Raw genomic sequence first — 22282 nt, 5'->3', positions numbered from 1 at the left:
CTATCTATCTATCTATCTATCTATCTATCTATCTATCTATCTATCTAGAGACAGGGTCTCACTCTGTTGCCCAGGCTGAAGTGCAGTGGCACAATCACAGCTCCCTGTAGCCTCAAACTCTTGGGCTCAAGCAATCCTGCTGCCCCAGGCTCCTGAGTAACTAAGACAACAGGTACATGCCATCACACCCAGCTAATTTTTAATTTTTTTTTTTTTTTTAGAGCTAGAGTCTCGCTACATTGCCCAGGTTGGTCTTGAAATCCTGATCTCAGGTAATCCTCTCACCTCAGACTCCCAAAGCAATGGAATTACGGTGTGAGCTATAGCACCCGGCCTTCCCTAGACATGTCCCTAGACATTTAAAATTTAAATACTCTAGGGTTCAGCTCTTGGTCCTCTTCTTTACCTAAACTCCCTGGGACAGGCATTATTATTAATTATTATTATTCCCATTATACAGATGGAAACTTTGAGATACAGAGAGATTCAAACCTATGCAATCAAGACTTCAGAGGCCATGCTCTTAACCTCTTCACCATTCTGCCTTCTTTGGCTTTCCATTTAAGAGACAGGGCATAGCGGCACACATTCCACATTCTAGTGCCTTCAGTAACTGAGAAGAGAGAGAGACTGAGGCACATGGGATCCTCTTTCATAAGATATTAAGGACTAAGACCAGATACCAAGCCAGTACAAAACCAACACTCTTGCAAATTCTGTTCAGCAACTCTCCTTCCTAAGTTTCTTCACTTTGTACTTTGGTAATTGCTTCTCAAGGAGGAATGTGAAAAGAATCTAGAACACAGATTCTCAAATCTAGATGCTCATGAAATAATCTGAGGAGCTTTTAAAAATATAGATGTAATAGGCCCTATATAAACCTATTAAACCTAGAAGATTCCAGGAATCTGTGTTTCCAAGGAGCACCCAAGCAAGGTCTGCAGCTGATAACTTGGTACCTGAATTTGCTCTGAAGAGAGTTATCTGATCCTCAGGGGATGAATAATGACTATCACATATTCTGCCTAGCAGAGGCTGGAAATGAAATGAGAATGAAGATATAAACTGATTCCAACAAGTAATACGACCAATCAGGAAATAACAGCAGGGACTGTGGAATTCTAGATCCGGACACCAAACATTACCAGGTGGTCTGGTAATTCGTTGCCATAGAGAGTTTGCAGTCAAGTGCTGTCATCCCTTGGCTTAGGAGGGAGTCATATCTGGGCAGCAAGAGCCAATTTAATACTTTAATACTTGAGCACTCATATTCTCAGAGTATTATGAGGGAATACAAGGATATTAAGAAATACTGCCCATTCTGCACATGTACCCCAGAACTTAAAGTATATATATATGTATAAAAAAATACTGCCATTGTTCCCAGGCAACAGAAGAAAGCATTATTAACACTGCCATTTTTGTGTAAACATAAATGCACATACATTTTGTTTACATATGCAAGCAACACTTACTATGGAACTATAAATGCTGAAACTAAGGCAAATACATTACTTCAACACTTACTGATGTCTTACCTCTGTAAGTGCATGCAATTGTCCTTGATGAACACACACACCCATGAACCTAAAGAACAAAACAGAATTATTTAACAAGTGAAAAGGACACAAACATAAATGTCATATAAAGAAATTAGGTTAGTTATCCATGCATTAGAAACAACCTGTGGGGTGTGGGGCACGGTGGCCTACATCTGTAATCCCAGCACTTTGGGAGGCAGAGGTGCGCAGATCACCTGAGGTCAGGAGTTCGAGACCATCCTGGCCAACATGGTGAAACCCCGTCTCTACTAAAAAATACAAAAATTAGGCAGGTGTGGTGGCATGCGCCTGTAGTCTGAGCTACTCAGGAGGCTGAGGCAGGAGAATCTCTTGAACCTTGGAGGCAGAGGTTGCAGTGAGCCAAGATTGCACTATTCCAGCCTGGGTGACAGAGGGAGACTGCATCTTAAAAAAAAAAAAAAAAAAAAAAAGGAAAGATAGCTAGAAAAGAAAGAAAAGAAAAGAAAAAAAAGAAAGGAAAGGAAAGAGGAGGGGAGGGAAGAGGAGGGGGAGGGGAGGAGGAAAGAACCTGTGAAGCTCCCTGCTATCCTGTACAGCCCTGTAGACTCTTAATCTTTTTAAAAAAAAAATTATTTCAAGAGTTTTTGGGGTACAGGTAGTTTTTGGTTATATGGATACTTTTTTTTACAGGTGATTTCTGGGATTTTGGAACACCTGTCATCTGAGCATTGTACATTGTACCCCATATGTAGTTTTTTTTGTCGTTGCTCTTTTTTGAGATGGAGTCTCGCTCTGTTGCCAGGCTGGAGTACAGTGGCACGATCTTGGCTCACTGCAACCTCCGCCTCCCGGGTTCAAGCAATTCTCCTGCCTCAGCCTCCAGAGTATCTGGGACTACAGGCACGTGCCACCACACCCAGCTAATTTTTGTATTTTTAGTAGAGACGGGGTTTCACCATGTTAGCCAGGATGGTCTCAATCTCTTGACCTTGTGATCCACCCGCCTTGGCCTCCCGAAGTGATGGGATTACAGACATGAGTCACCGTGCCCGGCCCCATAGGTAGTTTTCTATCCCTCGTCCCTCTCCCAACCTTTCCCCCCAGGTCCTCAAGGTTCATTATATCATTCTCATGCCTTTGCCTAAGATTTGGCATAAAACTCTTACTCTTTATTAAGATGCCAGGCTGATAAATTTCTAAATTTACCATGAAATATCTGGTTGTAGCAAGACCTAGTGGTAAAAAGCAATGGTGGAAAAAGGAGAGTAGTAAGTCTTGAAAATAGCATGGTATAATGGAAAAAGCCCCAAATGGAAGTAAGCTTGATGCTGGTTTCAGCTCTGCCATTACCTGACTACTTACACACAGACATACACACAAGTCACTAATTTCTTTTTAGTTTACACACTTCAGTGATATTTGAAGTTTTTCTCAACCAACAGGTTATATTTATATATATAAATGATTTTTAAATAAAAACCATAAATCAATGAGTATAACTGATAATGATCACAAAGTAGGAGAAGATAAATGTCTGAAAGCCATTAACAATACCCAAGTCCCAAGTAAGTTCTAGTTTAGAAGAGCAAAGGAATGGGAAGAGACTGACTACAAGCAGAGTGCAAGGCACAGCAGTGACTGTGTTAGAGAGGACCATAAAATTTCCAGGAAGACAGGGTCTATGTCATATTCTTCCCTGTGTTCACAGAACCTACCACCACCTAGTAGACAAAGAGTAAGCAAATTCAGTAAATGATTGCTGAGTGAGAAGAAACAAAGGAGAATGGTTGGCTGTAATATCACAGCAGAGTTTTTAAAACATGCTGCTTCCACATTTCAACTAATATGGAAATATCCCACCACTTTGGGAGGCCAAGGCAGGTGGATGACCTGAGGTCAGGAGTTCAAGACCACCCTGGCCAAAATGGTGAAAGCCTGTCTCTACTAAAAATACAAAAGTTAGCTGGACATGGTGGCAGGCACCTGTAGTCCCAGCTACTCAGGAGGCTGAGGCAGGAAAATCACTTGAACCCGGGAGGTGGAGGTTGCAGTGAGCCGAGATCATGCCATTGCACTCCAGCCTGGGCAACAAGAGTGAAACTCTGTCTCAAAAATAAATACATTAATTAATAATAAAAATAAAATAAGATAGGCCATTTTTCTCTAAATGTTCATATAACTCTCCAATCACTAGAATTATAAGGGTATGCCATTAATTTATTAAACAATTATTTATTGAATGACTGCTATGTTGAAAGCATTAAGGACAGAGAGTAAATAAAAACTTTCATTCTAGGGTCATTCTGTTGGAGGGCAATTATAACAAAAAGATAAATTATGCAGAATGTGGTTAAATTGTACACATGAACTGCTATTTCTAGTCAGCCTCTTTTAGAAAGACTGCTTCTCTGAGATTAAATGATATCCCTGCCTAGGAATAATTCTATTCCCATTATCTCACTATAACAAAAACAGTTAAAGTAAAATATGATAAGCTACATTTCCTGCTTGATTAAGGCTTTCCAAACTATGAGGGGTACTAGCAGGAGCTGGCTAACTATGGCCAACTACTACCTGTTTTTATCAATTAAGTTTTACTAGAGCATAGATATGGTATTATCTATGGCTTCTTTGATGTTACAATGGCCGAGTTGAATAGCTGTGACAGAGACTGTATGATTTGTAAAGACTAAAATATTTACTATGTAGCCCTTTATAGAAAAAGTCTACTGACTACAATGGTTTGAATGTTTGCTCACTCCAAAACTCATAGTGGAACTTAATTCCCAATGTGGCAGTATTGAGAGGTATGGCTTTTAAGATGTGATTGGGTCATGAGGGCTCTGCCTAATCCATTCATGGATTAATGGATTACTGCAGGAATGAGTCTGGTAGCTGTATAAGAGGAGGAAGAGACTGGGCACAGTGGCTCATGCATATAATCCCAACACTTTGAGTGGTCAAGGCAGGAGGATTGCTTGAACCCAGGAGTTCAAGACTAGCCTGGGCAATATAGGGAGACCTGAGACTTTGTCATATACATATATTAGCTTGGTGTGGTGGCACACTTTTGTGGTCTCAGTTACTCAGGAGGCTGAGGCAGGAGGACCACTTGAGCCCAGGAAGTTGAGGCTGCAGTGAGCTGAGATCATGCCACTGTACTCCAGCCTGGGTGACAGAGTAAGACCTGTCTCCAACAAAAAAAAAAAAAAAAGGAAGAGAGACTTGAGCTGGCATACTCAGCCCCTTTGCCAAGTGATGCCCTGAGCCACTTTGGGACACTGCAGAGAGTCCCCACCAGCAAGAAGGCTCTCACCAGATATGGCCCCTCAACCCTGGACTTCTCAGACTCCATAAATGTAAGAAATAATTTCCTCTTCTTTATAAATTGCCCAGTTTCTAGTATTCTAAGCAACAGAAAACACTAAGGCATTGACCCTTGCTCTAGAACACAAGGATATCTATCCATTTCCACCTGGGAGACATTAAGAAAGTTACCTAATCTTTATAAATCACAATTTCCTCATCTATGAAAATGGACAGAAAAATAACATTACCTTAAAAGGCTGTTATGATAATTAAATGGGATATTTTCAAGTATACTGTTTAGCAATGCCTAGTGCATGCTCAAATAAAGGTCAGTGGTTTTTATTTTATCATTATTAACAATCCTAAATTACATCATCCTTTACATGGCTATGAGAGTTACCTTTTCAAAACATAAAATATGTCACTCTTGTTCATAACTCTTCAATGGTCCCCTTCTGCCTACAGAATAACATTAAAACTTCCCATGATCCACTCCAACTTATCTTTGAAACTTCACATTTTCCCATGAGCATTATTTTTCATCCATCTGTCCTTTTCCTCTGGGTTCTATGATCCTAACCTAGAAATATATACTTAAATTTCCCTCATCTTAAAAAATTCTTCCAGCCAGGGGCGGTGGCTCACGCCTGTAATCCCAGCACTTTGGGAGGCAGAGGCAGGCGGATCACAAAGTCAAGAGATCGAGACCATCCTGGCTAACACGGTGAAACCCCGTCTCTACTAAAAATACAAAAAATTAGCCGGGCGTGGTGGCGGGAGCCTGTAGTCCCAGCTACTCTGGAGGCTGAGGCAGGAGAATGGCGTGAACCTGGGAGGCGGAGCTTGCAGTGAGCCAAGATTGCGCCACAGCACTCCAGCCTGGGCGACAGAGCAAGACTCCGTCTCAAAAAAAAAAATAAAAATTCCTCCACCAGGCACAGTGGCTCACACCTGTAATCCTGGCACTTTGGGAGGCCAAGGCGGGCAGATCTCTTGAGCCCAGGAGATTGAGACCAGCCTGGGGAATATGGCGAAATAGGATCTTTACAAAAAACACAAAATAATAATTGTATTTTTTATACAAAAATTAGCCAGGCATGGTGGCATACCTGTGGTCCCAGCTACTCAGGAGGCTGAGGCAGGAGGATCACTTGAGCCAGGGAGGCAGAAGTCGCAGTGAGCCAAGATCGTGCCACTGCCCTCCAGCCTGGACGACAGAATGAGACTCCGTCTAAAAAATACAAATAAAAATCTTCCCTTGTCCACTCGCTAAAATATGAATCTAATTCACTCTTTTTAATTGTTACCAAACTTTAAGAATAGGTTACATTCTCTATCTATGTTTCCAGGTTTCTTTCTTTTTTTTTTTTTTTTTTCTTTAAAAAGAGTCTTACTTTGTTGCCCAGGCTGGAGTACAGTGGTGTGATCTGCTCATTGCAACCTTGAATTCCTGGGCTTAAGCAATCCTCCCACCTCAGCCTCATGAACAGCTAGGACTATAGATGTGCACCACCATGCCTGACTAATTTTGGTATTATTATTATTGTTATTATTAGTATTATAGTGATAGGGTCTCATTATGTTGCCTAGGCTGGTGTGGAACTCCTGGCCTCAAGAAATTCTCCCACCTCAGCTTCCTAAAGTGCTGAGCTTACAGGCGTGAGCCATTGCACCCAGTCTCTAGCTACATTTCTTTAATCTTCACTGATTCCTAAATTCATTTTAATCTGCCTTATTCCCACATCACTCCTTTAAGAGTTTTTTGTTGTTGTTGCTGTTGTTTTGTTTTTTGAGATGGATTCTCCCTCTGTCGCCCAGGCTGGTGTGCAATGACGTGATCTCAGCTCACTGCAACCTCTGACTCCTGGGTTCAAGCAATTCTCCTGCCTCAGCCTCCCGAGTAGCTGGACTACAGACGCACGCCACCACACCCAGCTAATTTTTGTATTTTTAGTAGAGATGGGGTTTCACCATGTTATCCAGGATAGTCTTGATCTCCTGACCTCGTGATCCGCCCACCTTGGCCTCCCAAAGTGCTGGGATTACAGGTGTGAGCCACTGTGCCTGGCTCTTTTTTTTTTGAGACAGGGTCTTGCTTTGTTGTCCAGGCTGGAGTACAACAGTGTGATTATAGCTCGCTGCAACCTCAACTTCATTGTCTCACGTGATCCTCCCACCTCAACCTCCTGAGTAGCTAGGACTACAGGCACACATCACCACACCGAGTTAATTTTTTAATTTTTAAAATAGAGATGGGGTCTTGCTGTTATCCAGGTTGGTCTTGAACTCCTTGCATCAAGCAATCCTCCTGTGTTGGCCCCATATCACTCTTGTAACTTTTCTCACTATGGAAAATTCAGAGCTTCATTTATCTCTGCATTTCTACTACCTAGTATAGTGTCTAGCACACAGTAAGCTAGTTCTCAGTAAAGATTTATTAAATGGCATGAATGATTTTTATGACTTGGAAACCTGGTTGAAGTTCCTTCCTTGAATTGGAATACTATACTTACTGAAAATCATCCAAGATCAGCTAAAATTTCATCTTCTATGCAAAGGATCTCCCAGATGCCCTTAGCATTAATTCCTTCTCTCTCTCTTTTGTCTCTCCCTACCTCCCACAGTACAACTAGCACTTTTCACCCTACCTTGAATGACTGTTAATTAGTATTAAGTTGTCTGGATCTTGAGTTAGACTGCTCTGAGTTGAATCCTGGCTCTACCATTTACTGATGACCTCTCTGCACTTCAGTTTCTTCACATGCAAAATGTAAATATTAATATTACCTAACCCACATGGTTATTGTGAAGATAAAATGAGATAACTTGGGCTCCTGGAACATAATAAGCACTAGAAAATGTTAGCTATTCTTGCTACTCTAACATTTCTGACTCCTTCCCCAGACTGGAATCTAAAGTATTGACCGATTGAATGATTGAGACAGAGTCTCGCTCTGTCACCCAGGCTGGAGTGCAGTGGTGCAATCTTGCCGTACTGCAATCTCTGCCTCCCGGGTTCAAGCAATTCTCCTGCCTCAGCCTCCTGAGTAGCTGAGATTATAGGCAACTGCCACCACACCCAGATAATTTGTGTATTTTTAGTACAGACAGGGCTTCACCATGTTGGCCAGGCTGGTCTTAAACTCCTCACCTCAGGTGATTCACCCACTTCAGGTGATCCACCCACCTCAGCCTCCCAAAGTGCTGGGATTACAGGTGTAAGCCACCGTGCCCAGCCTATGTGAATATGTTTTAGCCGGGCATGGTGGCTCATGCCTGTAATCCCAGCACTTTGGGAGGCAGAGGCAGGTGGATCACCTCAGGTCGGGAGTTTGAGACCAGCCTGACCAACATGGAAAACCCCGTCTCTACTAAAAATACAAAATTAGCCAGGTGTGGTGGCACATGCCTGTAATCCCGGATACTCGGGAGGCTGAGGCAGGAGAATTGCTTGAACCCAGGAGGTGGAGGTTGTGGTGAGCCGAGAGCATGCCATTGCACTCCAGCCTGGGCAACAAGAGTGAAATTCTGTCTCCAAAAAAAAAAGAATATTTTTAAAAATAAATTTATATTTTAGAGATGGGGTATTGCTATGTTGCCCAGGCTGGTCTCAAATTCCTGGGCTCAAGTGATCCTCCCACCTCGGCCTCCCAAAGTGCTAGGATTACAGGCATGAGCCATCATGCTGGGCCAAGGCTTTTAAGAGTACAGATCTTGTCTCATTTGTTTCTATATACAATGTCTCACACAAAATGTTTTGTACACAAGTTGCTAAATACATATTTATTGAATGAAGAAGCAATAATCACCAAATTAACTTCACAATGTAAACTCGTGTTACAATAAAGAACATTAGAGGCAGGTACAAGGCAGTAAAGCCAAGAGGTATTTGATTTTCTTTAATCAAATATTTATAAAGAAGTCAGGCAATAGGGTTCTACTAGAAAAACAACGGCTACCTTTTAAAATCATGGGTTTTTCTAGAAGCTGAAAAGACCTGGTTTGGATGTGACACACCCTTGCTTTTCTTCCTGCCGGGCCCACTATCATTTTGACCACTCCATCTACAGGGATGTCACAGCACATCCAGGCAGGCACTGGCTTCATAGGACAGTTTTCTGTCTGCTTTCTTCCCCCCTCTACTCAAATAACCGTATCACAGTTGTGTCACATAATTCTACTTCTATGTGCAACTTTACTGCCTGACCTCTCCCGACTCATTCCTAACGGAAAACCACCACCACCACCACCACATCCAAAATGGTGTCACAGAGCTGGCAAGCTGAGACATGCATTAGCTTTATATTGGAAAAAGAGTGGTCGGGCATGGTGGCTCACGCCTGTAATCCCAGCACTTTGGGAGGCCAAGGTGGGCAGATCACGAGGTCAAGAGATCAAGACCATCCTGGCCAACATGGTGAAACCCCATCTCTACTAAAAATACAAAAATTAGCCAGGTGTGGTGGTGGGTGCGTGTAGTCCCAGCTACTCGAGAGGCTGAGGCAGGAGAATCACTTGAACCCAGAAGGTGGAGGTTGCAGTGAGCTAAGATCATGCCACTGCACTTCAGCCTGGATGACAGCGAGACTCCGTCTCAAAAAAAAAAAAAAAAAGAAGAAGAAGAGCTTTAACAGAGCTATTAAATGTTATAAAAAATATATACTATAAAGAGGAACTATTACTCATCCTTGACAGGGAAGTGACATGTGTCTAGAAAAGAATGTAACATCAACAATAAGTTTTCACTTAAGTTTTTATTGCTAACTATATCAAAAATCGAAATGAAGCCTCAAATCATTGTCATGTCACAAGATAAGGCCTTAAAAATTTATATGCTGAATGATTATTATTCCCCTATCCCCATACCCCACTCCAAATCATACCAGTTAGAATTACTTAACTCAGGAAGGGGGGTACTTTCTTACTGCATGTGCACTGAGAGCAAGTGATTACTCAACTTCGTTATTTTTAGTTTCATATGACATACAGATTCATGTTGAGAAGGAGGGTTACTTTTTTTTTTGAGACCAGGTCTTGCTCTGTCGCCCAGGCTGGAGTGCAGTGGCACGGTGCAACGGTGTGATCATAAGCTCACTGCAGCCTCAACCTCCTGGGCTCAAGCGATTGTCCTGTCTCAGCCTCCTGAGTAGCTGGGACTACAGGCACACACCACCACAGCTGGCTATTTTTTTTTTTTGGTAGAGACAGGGTCTCACTATGTTGCCTAGGCTGGTCTTAAGTTCCTGGCCTCAAGTGATCTTCCTGCCTTGGCTTCCCAAAGTAAGCCACCACACTAGGCCAAGGATTGCTTTTGTACTTTAGACCACTATGAAATAAACCCATGAGGGATCTTGTCAAAATGCAGACTCGCATTCTGTAGGTCAGGGATGGGGCCTAAGAATCTGAATTTCTAAACTTCCAGGTGATACTGATGTCGCTTGGTCTATAGACTACATGTAGTGAGTAGCAAGACCTTGTCTAAACAAAGGACTGTTTATCACTGCTCTAAAGATAGTAAGACCAACAGGAAACTCTTTTTTTTTTTTTTTTGAGACAGAGCCTCACTCTGTTGCCCACACTGTAGTGCAATGGTTCGATTTTGGCTCACTGCACCTCTGCCTCCTGGGTTCAAGAGATTCTCCTGCCTCAGCCTCCCGAGTAGCTGGGATTACAGGCGCCCGCCACCACACCCAGCTAATTTTTGTATTTTTAGTAGAGATGGGGTTTTACCATATTGGCCAGGCTGGTCTCAAACTCCTGACCTCAACTGATCTGCCCATCTCGGCCTCCCAAAAGGGTGAGATTACAGGCATTAGCCATTGCACCCGGCCCCAACAGGGAACTCTTAACTCTGATACTACTGGTAAACTAGACTCTGTCTAGAGACTAGAGTCTTTTCCATAGCATGATTTACCATTCCCCATAAAGTGTCATTATTAAGCTTTTCCACATCTTTGCCTTTTCTCAGACTGTTCCCACTACCTAAAATGTCCCTCTCTTCATTTCCACATACCTCACTTAATGATGGGGACACATTCTGAGAAATGCATTCTTAGGTGATTTTGTGGTTGCATAATCATAGAGTGTACTTACATAAACCTGGATGGTATAGCCTACAATACCCTCAGGCTATATGGTAGAGTCTATTGATCCTAGGTTACAAGCCTGTACAGCATATTACTGTACTGAATACTGTAGGCAACTGCAACAAAATTGTAAGTATTTGTGTATCTTAACACATCTAAACATAGAAAAGGTACAGCAAAAATATGGTATTATAATCTCATGGAACCACCATCATGTATACGGTCTGCTGTTAACCAAAATATCTTATGTAGTGCATGACTGTAGTTAGAGTCTACTCATCCTCAAATACCAGTTCAAATACTTCCTTCCCGTGTTCTTCAACTACCAAGGCACCCATTTACACTCTTTTTTTTTTTTTTTTTTTTGAGACAAGATCTCACTCTGTCACCCAGGCAGGAGTGCAGTGTTGCAATTACAGCTCACTGCAATCTTGAACTCCTGGGCTCAAACAATCTTTCTGCCTCACCCTCCCAAACATGCTAGGATTACAGGTGTGAGCCACCATGCCCAGCCTATATCACCTTCCTATAGCATCATTTCCAACCTTTAACTATGTTTTATCACATGCCTTATAACTTTTTTACTAGACCACAAGCTTCTTAACAGCAAGATGTCATTCTCTTGCCTGGCATATGGCAATATATAAACACTTCTTAGTCTTTCTCTGAAGGAGACTAAAAATAAATTAAAAAACACTTGCTGGGTAAATTATGGTTTTTGTTTTTGTTTTGAGGCAAGATCTAACTCTGTCAACTGTGCTGGAGAGCAGTGGCACCATCATAGCTCACTGCAGCCTTAAACTCCTGGGATCAAGTGATTCTTCGCTGGGCAAATTTATTTTTATTTATTTATTTTTATTTTGAGACTGGGTCTTGCTCTGTCACCCAGGCTAGAGTGCAGCAGTGCTATCTCACCTCCATGTTCAAGTGATTCTCCCACCTCAGCCTCCCAAGTAGCTAGAATTACAGGTGTGTGCCCTCATACCCGGCTAATTTTTGTATTTTTAGTAGAGACAGGATTTTACCATGTTGGCCAGGCTGGTCTTGAACTCCTGACCCCAAGTGATCCACCCACCTCGGCCTCCCAAAGTACTGGGATTACAGGTGTGAGCCACTGTGCCCAGCCTTCACTGGGTAAATTTAAAACACAACTCAAAATTTTTTCAGTGCCTATTATGTGCCAGGCACTGGCACCGATGATGATGATGATGGTATCAGATAACTCTTCTTTTTTTTCTGAGACAGAGTCTCACTCTGTTGCCCAGGTTGGAGTGCAGTGGCTCAATCTCAGCTCACTGCAACCTCTGCCTCCCAGGTTCAAGCAATTCTCCTGCCTCAGCCTTCCGAGTAGCTGGGATTACAGGCGCCTGCCACCATGCCAGGCTAATTTTTATAACTTTAGTAGAGACAGGTTTTTGCCATGTTGGCCAGGCTGGTCTCAAACTCCTGATCTCAGGTAATCCACCTGCCTCAGCCTCCCAAAATGTTGGGATTACAGGCGTGAGCCACCACGCCCAGCCTGGTATCAGCTAACTTTTTTTTTTTTTTTTTGAGATAGAGTCTCACTCTGTTGCTCTGTTGCCCAGGTTGGAGTGCAGTGGCACAATCTTGGCTCACTGCAACCTCCACCTTCCAGGTTCAGGGGATTCTCCTGCGTCAGCCTCCAGAGCAGCTGGGATTACAAGCGTGCACCACCAAGCCTGACTAATTTTTGTATTTTTATTAGAGACAGCGTTTCACCATGTTGGCCAGGTTGGTCTCAAACTCCTGACCTCAAGTGATTCGCCGTCCTCGGCCTCCTGAAGTGGTGGGATTACAGGCGTGAGCCACCACACCCAGCCTGGTATCACCTAACTCTTTTTTTTTTTTTTTTTTTTTTGAGACAGAGTCTCGCTCTGTCGCCCAGGCTGGAGTGCAGTGGCCGGATCTCAGCTCACTGCAAGCTCCGCCTCCTGGGTTCACGCCATTCTCCTGCCTCAGCCTCCCGAGCAGCTGGGACTACAGGCGCCCGCCACCTCGCCTGGCTAGTTTTCTGTATTTTTTAGTAGAGACGGGGTTTCACTGTGTTAGTCAGGATGGTCTCGATCTCCTGACCTCGTGATCCTCCCGTCTCGGCCTCCCAAAGTGCTGGGATTACAGGCTTGAGCCACCGCGCCTGGCTTACCTAACTGTTAATGAGCACTTACTATGCAGCCACTGTTCTAAGCACCTTACCTTATATGAAATCATTTAATCCTCATAATAATCCAATGAAGTAGTACTTTTATTATTCCAATCATACCAATAAAGAAACTGAGGCACAGAGATTAAGTAACTTGCCCCAAGTTATACAGCTAATAAAAGGCAGAGCCAGGAGTCAAACTTAAACAGTTGATTATAGAGTCTGCGTTCTTAATCACAATGCTATATTACCTCTCCATATAGTTATAAAAAGTATATAAAGATGAGCAAGACACAATCTCTTCCCTTGAGAAACTGTTTGTTACTCAAAAAGCTTTTGTGGCAGCTTACAGATCCCGATTAAAGTCCAAATTCCTTACTATGTTATTCAAAGGTCTGAATGATCTGATCCAAACCTCTCTTGCTTTATCTCCTGTTACATCCACCTGCATTCTCTTTTTATTTTACATTTTATAAAATTTTTCTTTTTCCAGCCTGGACCCAGAGCTAGCAACGCCTGCAGGCTCTGAGGCCATAGGCACCACCTGCCTTCCCTATGTTTCGGTTATATAACCTGCACCTCTAAATATGTCCTGAATCCTCCCACTTCCATATTGTTGCGAGAATGAGTCTCTCTGTCTGGAATCCATTTTTCAAAGCTCTACAAATCCTTAAAAACTTGGCTCAAGAACAGCACCAAATAACAACAGTAATAGCACCAAACATTTATATAGCATTTAGTGTGCCAGACACATCCACATATTAAATCACCTAACTCTTTTTGTGTTTTTTAGAGACAGGGTCGGTCTTGCTCTGTCACTCAGGCTGGAGTGTAGTGGTGTGATCATAGCTAACTGCAGCCTTGAACTCATGGGCTCACACCTTGGCCTCCAAAATAGCTGGAACTACAAGCATGCATCATCTCACCTGGCTAATTTTTAAATATTTTGTAGAGATGGGGTTTCCTTATGTTGTCCAGGCTACTCTCGAACTCCTGGTCTCAAGCAATTCTTCTGTTTCAGCCTCCCAAAGGGCTGGGATTACAGGTGGGAGCCACTGTGCCTGGCCTGTCACTTAATTCTTAAAATAGCTCTTTGAAGTTGGTTATAAGAATCTCTAGCTCAGAGATGTAATTTCAAATATTTTCAATCAAGATTAATCTTTCTCAAGGCAGGTGAAGCACTTGAGGTCAAGGGTTTAAGACAGCCGGGCGTGGTGGCTCACGCCTGTAACCTCAGCTCTCAGGGAGGCAGAGGCGGGAGGATAGCTTGAGCCCAGGAGTTCGAGATAATATAGCGAGACCCCGTTCTCCACAAAAAGGAAAAAAAAAAGGGGGTTTAAGACCAGCCTGGCCAACATGGCGAAACCCAATCTCTACCAGAAATACAAAAAATAAGCCAGGTGTGGTGGCCTGCACCTGTAGTCCCACTTATTCAGGAGGCGGAGGCAGGAGTGAGCCAAGATTGCGCCACTGCACTCCAGCCTGGGCGACAGAGCAAGCCTCCATTTCAAAAAGTAAAAATAAAAATAAAAATAAACCTCTACTGGAGCACTTATGAGGCCCTGCCTTCTACATCAAGTTTTACCTAATGTCTACCTCTTCCACAATATTAAAAGGTTTTTGAGGGCAGAGATCCTGTGTGTGGAAGAGAATAGCTACTTGTTCAACAAATTGCTTCCCCTTTCCTCCCGAAGCAGATTACATTTCCCAGTGTCCGTTATAGTTGGTTAGGGTTGTAACACTAAGTTCTGGCCAGTGGTATATGGGTAGAAATGATTATGTCATTTCTAGGCCTGTTCCATAAAACCTCAACACTATCTTCCACACCTTCTTCCTTCATCTGCCAGCAGATGCAGAAGATCCAGTGGAGGAATCCGAGGCCCTGTTCTAGGTGAAAATGAGCTCCCCTTCCACCTCCACCCAACTTTCATTGGACTAGGACATGAAAAAAAAACAAGTCTTTAAGCCAATAGTTAGTCCACCTGGACAACATATACCACATAGTTTTGTGTCTCTCCATATACTTAAAACATTGCCTTGTTCATAGTTAGTGCTCAGTATTCATTGAATTTCAATAAAAGTTGAAATTCTTTCTTTTTTTTTTTTAGACAAAGTCTTCATCTTTTGCCCAGGCACGATCTTGGCTCACTGCAGCCTCCACCTCCTGGGCTCAAGCGATCCTCCCACCTCAGCCTCCCAAGTGGCTGGGACTACAGGCATACGCCACCACGCCCAGCTAATTTTTGTATTTTTTTTGAGATGCAGTTTTGCTCTTGTTACCCAGGCTAGAGTGCAATAGCACGATCTCAGCTCACTGCAATCTTCGCCTCCTGGGTTCAAGCAATTCTCCTGCCTCAGCCTCCCAAGTAGCTGGGATTACAGGCATGTGCCACCATGCCCAGCTAATTTTTGTATTTTTAGTAGAGATGATGTTTCTCCATGTTGGTCAAGGTGGTCTCAAATCCCTGACCTCAGGTGATCCGCCCACCTTGGCCTCCCAAAGTGTTGGGATTACAGGCATGAGCCACCGTGGCAGGCCTAATTTTTGTATTTTTGTAGAGATGGGGTTTTGTCATGTTACCTAGGCTGGTCTTGAACTCCTGTGCTCAAGCAATCTGCCTGCCTCGGCCTCCCAAATTGCTGGGATTTCACAGGCATGAAGACATTGCGCCCTGACAAAAGTTGAAATTCTTTTTTTTTTTGAGACAGAGTCTGGCTCTGTTGCCCAGGCTGGAGTGCAGTGGCGGGATCTCAGCTCACTGCAAGCTCCACCTCCCGGGTTTAAGCCATTCTCCTGCCTCAGTCTCCCGAGTAACTGGGACTACAGGCGCCTGCTATCACGCCCGGCTAGTTTTTTTTTTATTTTTTAGTAGAGACGGGGTTTCACCGTGTTAGCCAGGATGGTCTCGATCTCCTGACCTCGTGATGTGCCCGTCTCGGCCTCCCAAAGTGCTGGGATTATAGGCTTGAGCCACCGCGCCCGACCAAAAGTTGAAATTCTTATTCCAAGGCAGGTCTTATCCTAGGACCTACTATTAGCCAGCAGTCTCCAAAATGGGTAATGAGCTGGGTTATCCATTGGCGTATGGGAAGAAAATTAAAACTTTTACTTATTTTTGATAAAAAGAGAAAGTTACTTTTACTAATATTTAATTATGGGTTAATAGTAGCACATGGGGATGTGCTCAAAAATGCCTTCCTAATAGGATACTGAGGTAGGCAGACTAATGGCCCCCTAGAGATGTCTATGTCCTAACCCCCAGAACCTGTGACTGTGTCACATTATATAGCAAGGGAAATAAATCAAAATTGTAGGTGCAATTAAAGTTGCTGGTCGGAAGACTTTAAAATAGAGATGATCCTGGATTATTAAGGTGGGTCCAAAGTAATCACAAGGTCCTCATAGGTGGAAGAGGGAGGCAGAGAGTCAATATCAGAGTGATGCAATGTGAGAAAGACTCATTGCTGGGTTTGAAGATGGAAGGAGTCTATGAGCCAAGGAAAGCAAACAGCTACTGGCAGCTGAAAAAAGTAAGGAAATGGATTCTCCTCTAGAGTCTCCAGAGAAGAATGCAGCCCTGCTGATACCTTGATTTTAGCCCGGTGAGACTCTTGTCAGACCTCTGACTTATAGAACAGTAAGATAAAATAAATGTGTGTTGTTTTAAGCTAAGTTTGTGGTAACTCATTATGATAGCCACAGAAAACTAACAATAGGTACATAATATAAAAAATTGCATGGGTCACTCCCCTGTGATATAATGTTCACAGATTTAAAACAAATTTTAGACTTTGACTCTTTGTAAACTAGCATAAGGAAAATAACATTAACACATTCCTTGGTGGCATTCACACTCAGTCAGTCAAATATTTATCAAATTCACAGTTCTGTATAAAGCTCAGAGTTAAACATTAAAGCATAAATATCCTCCCTCAAAACTTTATTACCTAAACAAACAAGTGAAGGAAGAGCCAGGCATGGTGGCTCACACTTAACAATCCCAGCACTTTGGGAGGCCAAGGCAGGTGAATCACATGAGGCCAGGAGTTCGAGATCAGCCTGGCCAACATGGTGAAACCCCATCTCTACTAAAAATATAAAAATTAACCAGATGCGGTGGCACACACCTGTAATCCCAGCTACTTGGGAGGCTGAGGCACAAGAATTGCTTGAAACCAGGAGGCAGAGGTTGCAGTAAGCCGATATTATGCCACTGTACTCCATCCAGCCTGGGCGACAGAGTGAGACTCTGTCTTTTATAAAAACAAACAAACAAAAAAGAAGTGAAAAAAGAAGTGAAGAAAGAGGTGTGATATAGTCTAAAACATACCTAGCTGTCCTTACTCTGATTTAAAAAACACTGACACTACTGGCCAAGTGTGGTGGCTCAGGTCTATAATCCCAGAACTTTGGGAGGCCAAGGCGGGTGGATCACCTGAGGTCAGGAGTTTGAGACCAGCCTGGCCAACATTGTGAAACCCTGTCTCTACTAAAAATATAAAAATTAGCCAGGCGTGGTGGCAGTCGCCTGTAATCCCAGCTACTCAGGAGGCTAAGGCAGGAGAATTGTTTGAACTTGGGAGGTGGAGATTGCAGCGAGCCGAGATCTCACCATTGCACTCCAGCCTGGGCAACAAGAGCAAAACTCCATCTCAAAATAATAATAATAATAATAATAATAATAATAATAATAATAACAACAACACTACTATTACTCCTGTTCGTGGACCTCCTGAAGGCTGAATAACAGCACCTGGTAGGAAGAGTTCTGTGGCCACTGTATCAAAGCTGTCAAGAAAATTACTTACTGCTTACCTACAATATACCTGGAAACTGTGCTAGTTGCTTTATAAATATATTACCTGAGATGAAATCACCCCCACTTTATCATCTAGGAAAATGAGGTTTGAAGTATTTAAATGACTTGACAAACATTAAAGAGGGTACTGGAATCTGGATGTTTGGCTCCAAAGTCTATGTTTTGCCCTGTGATAATGACTATGAAAGAAAAAAAGGCCAGCGGTTCAATAAAATCACTTTTGATTTTTGATTCATAAAAAAGAACTGCCTATCTATGAACCAATGAAAATCTACCTGGTTTGCTTTACGAGCTTTTCTGCTGCCAACGTTGAGCAGTAAGCAGCATCCATATCATACGGGTTCTTCCGACCCATACTGGTCTTTCCAGAAAAATATCTGATTCTAAAGGTTGTGGTAACAATGATTAAGAGGCCTAAGTAAACCTATAATACAATGTTAAAACGTGAACATAATTTTGAAACTTATGTTTTCTAAAAGGCCTACATCTAAAACACTGAAACTCTGCTAAGAAAAATAACCATTAAAAAAAAAAGAAGAAAAGAAAAGAGGCCGGGCACAGTGACTCACACCTGTAATCCCAGCACTTTGGGAGATCAAGGTGGGAGGACCACTTGAGGCCAGGAGTTCAGGACCAGCCTGGGCAACGCAGTGAGACCCTGTCTCTAAAAAAATTTAAAAATTAAATTAGCCAGGCATGGTGGTGTGTGCTTGTAGTCCCAGTTACTCAGAAGACAGCCAGGAGGATCACTTGAGGTCAGAAGGTCAAGGTTATAGTAAGCTATGATCATACCACTGCACTTCTCTGCCTGCGCAAAACAGCAAGACATTGTCTTTTAAAAAAAAGAAAGAAGAAAAAGAAACAGATGCATACAAAGATTGATGAAATCTACATAAATTGGTTTACTGTTCTTTTTTTTTTTTTTTTTTTTTTTTTTGAGACGGAGTTTCACTCTTGTTGCCAAGGCTGGAGTGCAGTGGCACTATCTTGGCTGACCACAACCCCCACTTACTGGGTTCAAGCGATTCTCCTGCCTCAGCATCCCAGGTAGCTGGGATTACAGGCATGCGCCACCATGCCAAGCTAATTTTGTATTTTTAGTAGAGACGGGGTTTCTCCATGTTAGTCAGGCTGCAGTGCGGTGGCGTGATCTTGGCTCACTGGAACTTCTACCTCCTGGGCTCAAACTTTTCTCCTGCCTCAGCCTCCCCAGTAGCTGGGAGGCATGCACCACCACACCCAGCTAATTTTTTGTATTCTTTTAGTAGAGATAGGGTTTCACCATGTTGGCCAGACTGGTCTCGAACTCCTGACCTCAAGTGATCCGCCCACCTTGGCCTCCCAAAGTGCTGAGATTACAGGCGAGAGCCAATGTGCCCGGCCTATTCTTTTTTAAAAAGTATGTTTTTCCAGAATTTTTATCTAATTTCCTCTCATAATTTTGGAATAAAGGGACCTGTAACATACTCTACCAGACTCCACTAACCTTTAACATGTAGCACAAAATAAATTGCTTTGCGTTTTACTCCCAAATAATACAAAGATACCATCATTTCTTGGACTTGGGCTAGAAAAAAAAATCACCAATAACAACAACAAAAAGGCCAGGTACAGCAGCTCACACCTGTAATCCCAATACTTTGGGAGGCTGAGGTGGGAGGATTGCTTGAGCCCAGGAGTTCAAGATCAGCCTGGGCAAATAGGGAGACCTCATCTCTACTAAATATCAAAAAAAAAAAACAGCTGGGTGTGGGGCACGCCTGTGGTCCTAGCTACTCAGGAGGCTGAAGTGGAAGGCTTGAGCCTGAGAAGTCAAGGCTACAGTGAGCCGTGCAGACAAAAAAAAAAAAAAAAAGCCGGGCGGGGAAGAAGAAGAAAGAAAGAAGGAAGAAGGAAGAAGGAAGGAGGAGGAGGAGGAAAAGGAGGAGGAGGAGAAGGAGGAGGAGGGAAGGCAATGGCTCAGATCTCAAGTCCCAGAAGAACTATGAATCTAAACCTATAAAAAGGCAGTAATATCCTTGGGTAAGGCTCGCTGCAGTTCAAACATGTTTTAGAGGTATTACATCATGGAAAACTGGTTGTGCTAGGTCCTAGATATGAGAACTCCCAAGGAAAACTCAGCTGAACAGACATTAACCACCAGAGTCTCACATCAGGTGACACTAGGCAGAGCTGGTTCAGTCTCGCTTTCTCCTTTTTGCCTATGGTTTTTAACAGTCCAATTTTAAGACAGCCAAAGGCAGAACAAACATTGCTCAGCAATCAGAACATGTCAATAGCACTACACATAATAACAAGAGGCCCAATCAAGTTCATGGTCCAATTTTACTTTTTTGGGGTGAAGCAATACAAAGATCTAAAAAGTTAAAGTCAGATCTGCTTGCTTACAAATATTAAAATAGTTTAATAAATAAAAAACACCCAAGATTTCTGGGAGGAAAATATATACCCTTTATCTTGAATAACAAACTGAAATTAAACAAAGAATGAATTTATAAGTAGTTTAACAAAAATTTTAAATCACAATGCTCAAAACTGCCATGCAAGCAAAAAAAAAAACAAAAACAAAAACAAAACAAAACAAAAAAGTCTCCTGACAAAGGCAGAACTATTAATACATATACATATGGTGACTTTAAATACGGCCAAAAAGCTTTTTCTTAATCCAAGAAGTTCAAAATAGAACTAATAATCACAAACTTACATATCTAAGTTGTCTCCCCAAGCCCTAAAAAAGTTTCTTCTGCCTTCCCAAATTTCTCCTTTATTCTAAAATTACTTATAAATTTACACCAAAGTAACATAATAGAAATACAGACTTCAATCTATGTGAGCATACTTCTGAAACAATACTCTCACAATGATATATATCTTCTCCCTATCCCAAAGTGAATGAAATGTATAGAGGAAAGAAAACATCAATCTAATAAGCATGTATCAAGCAATTAGTATGTGCAAGGTTTGTGCTCTCCATAAATATTAGAATACTTGAAATTTTTGTACTGTCTGTCACATATATATTAAGTACAGTGCCATGCAAAGGGGATTAAGTGGGGGCTATAGAAATAAATGTGATGGTCCAGCGCGGTGGCTCACGCCTGGAATCCCAGCACTTTGGGAGGCCGAGGCGGGTGGATCACGAGGTCAGGAGAGCCAGACCATGCTGGCTAACAAGGTGAAACGATGTCTCTACTAAAAATACAAACAAATTAGCCAGGTGTTGTGGCGGGTGCCTGTAGTCCCAGCTACTGGGTAGGCTGAGGCAGAAAAATGGCATGAACCTGGGAGGCAGAGTTTGCAGTGAACCGAGATCGCGCCACTGCACTCCAGCCTGGGCGACAGAGCGAGACTCCGTCTCAAAAAACAAAAAAAGGAAGAAATGTAATGTTTCCTCCTTCAAGGAAACAGACAAACGATGGTGATGTATAACATTTACCGAGCACCTAATGACGTGTCAGACACACTGTGTAAATACTTTTACAGAGCTTATCTCATTTAATCCTTATAAAGATATGCGATAAGTATATTTCTATTTTATTTAATTATTATTATTATTTTTTTGAGATGTAGTCTCACTCGGTCACCCAGGCTGGAGTGCAGTGGCGCAATCTTGGCTCACGGCAACCTCCACTTCCTGGGTTCAAGCAATTCTCCTGCCTCAGCCTTCCGAGTAGCTGGGATTACAGGCATGCACCACCATGCCTGGCTATTTTTGTATTTTTATTAGAGATGGGGTTTCACTATGTTGGCCAGGTTGGTCTCGAACTCCTGAACTCAGGTGATCTGCCTGCCTTGGCCTCCCAAAGTACTAGGATTACAGGCCTGAGCCACCACACCAGGCCTATTTCTATTTTAGAGATAAGAAAAATAAAGATTAAGTGGCTCACCTAACGGCACACAATGAGCAAATGGAAGAGTCAGGGAGTGAATTTTTAGCTCTTAAACTTTAAGCTATACAGCCTCAATATATGATACTTCAGATTATTATGACAGTAGTAATAACAATAATAAAAAATGACAGGTAAGATTTTTTAAAAATTTTTTCCTCTGTGGAAATGTTTAGAATATTTTTATTACCCATATTCTAAAATTTCACAATGATATGCTCTGGAAGCACATGTCCTTTGGTTCTCCCCTCCAGGTATTAGCCAGGCCCAGCACAATGGATTAGTCTGCATACTGAATGGTGAGGACTCAAAGAGGATGAGCCTATGGCCATACCACCCCAATGTGCCTCATCTCATTTGATCTTAACTCCACCCCAATGTGCCTCATCCCATTTGATCTTAGTTAAGATCTTAGGTGGTATGGCCATAGACTCACGCTCTCTGGGTTCTAGAAGATGTTTTCTTATCAATCAAAATTAAACTTCCTAGGTTAATC

The 22282-nt window shown here is 42.5% G+C and overlaps 1 protein-coding gene across 1 annotated transcript in view; it reads right to left on the bottom strand.

Moving 5' to 3' along the window:
• The window catches only part of TESK2 (testis associated actin remodelling kinase 2), a 129775-nt gene that overhangs the window by 39899 nt on the left and 67594 nt on the right, over positions 1 to 22282 (bottom strand). Inside the window, exon 6 of the mRNA XM_026455736.1 lies at positions 1539 to 1587. Within this exon, the coding sequence (XP_026311521.1) occupies positions 1539 to 1587 (49 nt within the window). The remainder of the gene's footprint in view (positions 1 to 1538; positions 1588 to 22282) is intronic.

Source organism: Piliocolobus tephrosceles, chromosome 1 (assembly GCF_002776525.5).
Source record: "Piliocolobus tephrosceles isolate RC106 chromosome 1, ASM277652v3, whole genome shotgun sequence".
NCBI lineage: Eukaryota > Metazoa > Chordata > Mammalia > Primates > Cercopithecidae > Piliocolobus > Piliocolobus tephrosceles.
Note: the sequence above shows the minus strand (reverse complement) of the source record. Positions and strands in the feature narration are given on the sequence as shown.